Below are 3,888 nucleotides of genomic sequence, written 5' to 3' on the forward strand. Positions count from 1 at the left end.
ACAATTCTGCAGAGTAGATATGGCAATGAAGCAAAACTCATTTAAGGGAAGTTACTTTAACCAGTCTTCCATGCTGTTATGCTTGCCTTGCTAATGTTATCTAACTTCAAACCTGAGCAAACAGCTATGAAAGAGCCTATCTGCAATTACAGGTTTTTCACAAAGCCAAGAAAGCTCACAGCCCACATGACAGCCAACTTCAAAGTCAGAAGACAAAACTTGTTATTATTGATACTTACAGAAATAAAACCCCCATGCATTTTAATCTATAATGATTTCATTAAAAATTTTCAAATGTTCTTATTGGTCACACATAGGCAGAAATTAATTTTGCAGTCTTTACAGGTAACACCATGCCACAAAACAAACAGTGGTACATTTCATTACAATATAAAAAGGCAAAAAGATAACTCTGAACATTTTGCTCAAATATTATTAAACTGTATAAACAGGATGAACCTTATGTGAAGAGCAATAATTTATTAAGCTGAAAGCAGTAGGAAAGAGCCAAAAAATTTTCTTTGGACTCAGAAGATAGAGTAGGAAACTATTTTGATGACCACCTCACGAAGCTATCCACTGCTTACAAAAATATTTTTACCATCTATGCAAAACTGAAAATGCTTTTTCAGGGGAAAATGTTCCAAATAAGCATGCAGTAGTTACACTCCGTGTCAAATCCCCATGGAAAAATAGAAAGCTGCAGTCTTTTTATTTAACTAAGATGGCAAAATAATGGAGGTCACACCTTTGCCAGATGTCTCTGATAAAATCTTGATTCTAAGAACATCTTTCAAAACACAGTACAGTTTACTTAGAACATTATGAGGTTTCAGAAATAAACCCTCCCCAAAAACTAGAACTGGCCTAAGAAATCATTAAGAGAAAAATGAATTTAGAGTAACAAGAGCAAGCAAATGAAATTCTCCATTTTTTTCTCACAACTTTTTCAAAACTGGAACAGTTAGCTCCCTCTATACATAAAATAGCAAAATCAATGTTTCCTTGGAAGGCATCCTCTAAAATTAAACTATGCTATATCTGTACCAAATCACAATTCATTAAATGGTTTGACAGTACATATGAAACACCAATACTGCACATCAGTGGAGTCAGTTCATAGCACACTAACACAATAGCAACACAGGCTTCAAGTACCCCAGTTAGTGTTTTTTTTTATTAATCCAGGTGTAGTCTTCAGTGCTCTCACTTGCGTAATGATGGAACACTAAGAACATGCAGAAAAATGTTTCACTTTTGTCGACACCTGGATCTTCCAGTGAATTATTTTTTGAACTGGAGACATCAAAATAAGAACAGTGTATTACACAGCTAAAATTATGTATTGCAAGACCTACTTTGCTGTTCACACAATTGGTATTTTGCCTTTTTTAAATTGAACTATACCAGTTAACTTAGTCCACAATTATAGAGCCAAACTGTACTGTAACTTATCACAACTTTCATTACAATAGCCAAGTATCAAGCTTTCTTTTCATCTGCTAATTAATTTGAACTCTACAATAAGCTCTAAAAGCATTAGCCTACTATAATTTGTGTTCAAGAAGTCATCTGACATTGAATAGCTATTTATTCTATATTTCCAATATGCTTATCAAAGTATTTCCATGTATTGTCAAACCTAGTTTAGTTCGTGTACAGATATCAGAGCTATACTGGAGATGTTAAACGTCTAACGTATCTTCTCCAAGATAAATCAACCTTTCAGAAGAAAAGGTCAACGTCCAACCTGCATCATTTTCTCCTTATGAAATCTGGAAAGAGAAATGTATTAAGCACTTCAACATTAAGAAAAACCTGAATAAACGCATATACTAACAAGCAGTCTATTCAAACAAACAACCTTATTACTGTTATCAGGTTGTTGTACTTCAATTGCTTCAATAATTAGAAGACCACCTGGGACACCTTGTTTTGTTACTTAATGTTTCACTTTGCCATAGCTGCAGAATGAGAGAAGAGCTACAGGTAACATGACTCAATGAAGTAATGGCTAGCTTATCTTTTCCCTGAGCAAGTCAAACTCTAGATATTTAAACTCTGAATACAATATGCTAACAATTTTATTAAATAGCAACAACCAATCTCTCTGCCAAGCATCATAAGAAAACCATGCCAGTTTGTTAATGGCTCCTTTAAGAATCCCAATCCAATTAGCATTTAGTTACACTAAAATAGCTACTAAAATAAGGGATTTTTAAACCTGAGAAAACCTCAACTTACAACAAAAAAAACCCCTTCAATAAAAGCTATCTGTGCTAGACTACTCTAGTCACTGCCTTGGATGGTCACTTACAATATAGCATGTTATACAAAGCAGAAATTTAGAAAATATAAGAAAAATAATAACCAGATACAGAAGACAAACTTTGCTCCACGTGGACATTGTATTTCCATATAGTCTCACTCTAGTATCTTTGGCCCAGCTGAAATCCTTCCCGACTTGACACCAGCTATTATTTCAGTCACAGTCACACTGCTGATGAACAGCAAACTCCCAACTACAGACACTTGTCCTTCTGAAGCTGTGAAGGCAGTTTACAGAAAGAAGGAGCATTCTCATGCTTCTTTGTAACGTGGGCAAACAGACACGACCTAAACACAAGCCAAGACCAGGCACTGATATTACCATATGGCATCTCATCGAATTCATAAGGACACCGAAGTTTCTGCCTAAGCCAAGGGTATGATCCAACCCGGCGCTCACCACAACACCCCACAGACAGCAAGCAGCATTACCTGGATTAAACAACTCCTCTGTGTAGCGGGGCCGTTCTATATGGGTACCAGGTCAACCAACATCTCCCCTCACTATAGCAGCGGGGGCCCACAGACCGGAGACAGCCAACTGCGCGGCCCCGGGCTGGATCCCAGCAAGTAGCAACCGCAGGGTATCGAATAGGAAGGACGTGGGCTACAGACTTCAGCGAGGGATCCCCAGACTTCGCCGCCGGGGAGGCTGCACAAGACACGGCCCAGAGCTGCCCTCTCCCGCACGCCCCTCCGAAGCGCCCTCACCGCCTCCTCCAGCCCGCGGCAGGAAGGACCTCTGCTCTCCTTCCCCTCAGGCAGGGGTCCGCAGCCCTACCCACAGCCGGTGGGGCACCCCTGTCCGGCCGTGCGCTCTTCCCTCCCTCCCCACGCCCGCCCCCCCGGCCATGAGGGGACCCTGCCGCATCGTCCCATCCGCCGCTGGTTCCTACCTGGGCCTCCGCTGTCAGGACGCAGCTGAGCACCGCCAGCAGCCGCGCTGCCAGCCGTGCCCTCGCCACTGTGCTCCGCACGGCACCGCCGCCGCTCATGCTGCTGCCGCCGCTCCACCCGCCGCGGCTGACGGGGGAGGGCGGCCCTCGCCCCGTCGCGCAGCAGCCGCCGCCGCCACAGGAAAGAGACGGACGAACCGAGAGTCGGCGACGCTGGCAGCGTCTCCTCCCGGCGCGGCCGCTCCTGCCTGCGGCGGGAGCCGTCGGGCGGGGGCGCCGCGCTCACCTCAACCTGCCCGCGCGCTGCCGCCGCCACAGCCCCGACGCGCGCACCCGGTCCCCTCGCGCAGCCGCCGCCACCCCCACGGCCGCCCAACCACCCGCTCCTCCCGCAGCCGCACGGCATCCCGGGAACTGTAGTCCAGGCGCGCGCGCAACCCCCTCCGCGGCAGGGCTGGGGCGGGGCACGGCGCGGCGCCCAATCGGACAGGACCACGCGCGCCTCCAAAACAAGCGGCGAGGGAGGGGCTGCTGGGCGCGTGCGCGCGGCGGGGGGCCGTGCCCGCGCGCCGACGCGTGAGAGGGGAGGCACGAGCCAACGACGCCAACGGCGCCGTCACGCGGCGGGTGTCATCCGTGCGGCCGCTGCCGGTAACGTGCGGCG

General features: G+C 46.6%; 1 protein-coding gene across 3 annotated transcripts in view; it reads right to left on the reverse strand.

The window, feature by feature from the left end:
- ERO1B (endoplasmic reticulum oxidoreductase 1 beta) overlaps positions 1 to 3,612 on the reverse strand; it is a 29,463-nt gene extending 25,851 nt beyond the window's left edge. For 2 of the 3 annotated variants that reach the window (XM_075495953.1, XM_075495952.1), the window contains exon 1: positions 3,225 to 3,609. In XM_075495953.1, the coding sequence (XP_075352068.1) occupies positions 3,225 to 3,323 (99 nt within the window). In that variant the 5' untranslated portion in view covers positions 3,324 to 3,609. Of the gene's footprint in view, positions 1 to 3,224 lie in introns of all 3 variants that reach the window. The other variant, XM_075495954.1, reaches the window with a different exon arrangement.
- Between the last annotated feature and the right edge of the window lie 276 nt (positions 3,613 to 3,888).

The sequence above is a fragment of the Mycteria americana genome, chromosome 3, assembly GCF_035582795.1.
Source record: "Mycteria americana isolate JAX WOST 10 ecotype Jacksonville Zoo and Gardens chromosome 3, USCA_MyAme_1.0, whole genome shotgun sequence".
NCBI lineage: Eukaryota > Metazoa > Chordata > Aves > Ciconiiformes > Ciconiidae > Mycteria > Mycteria americana.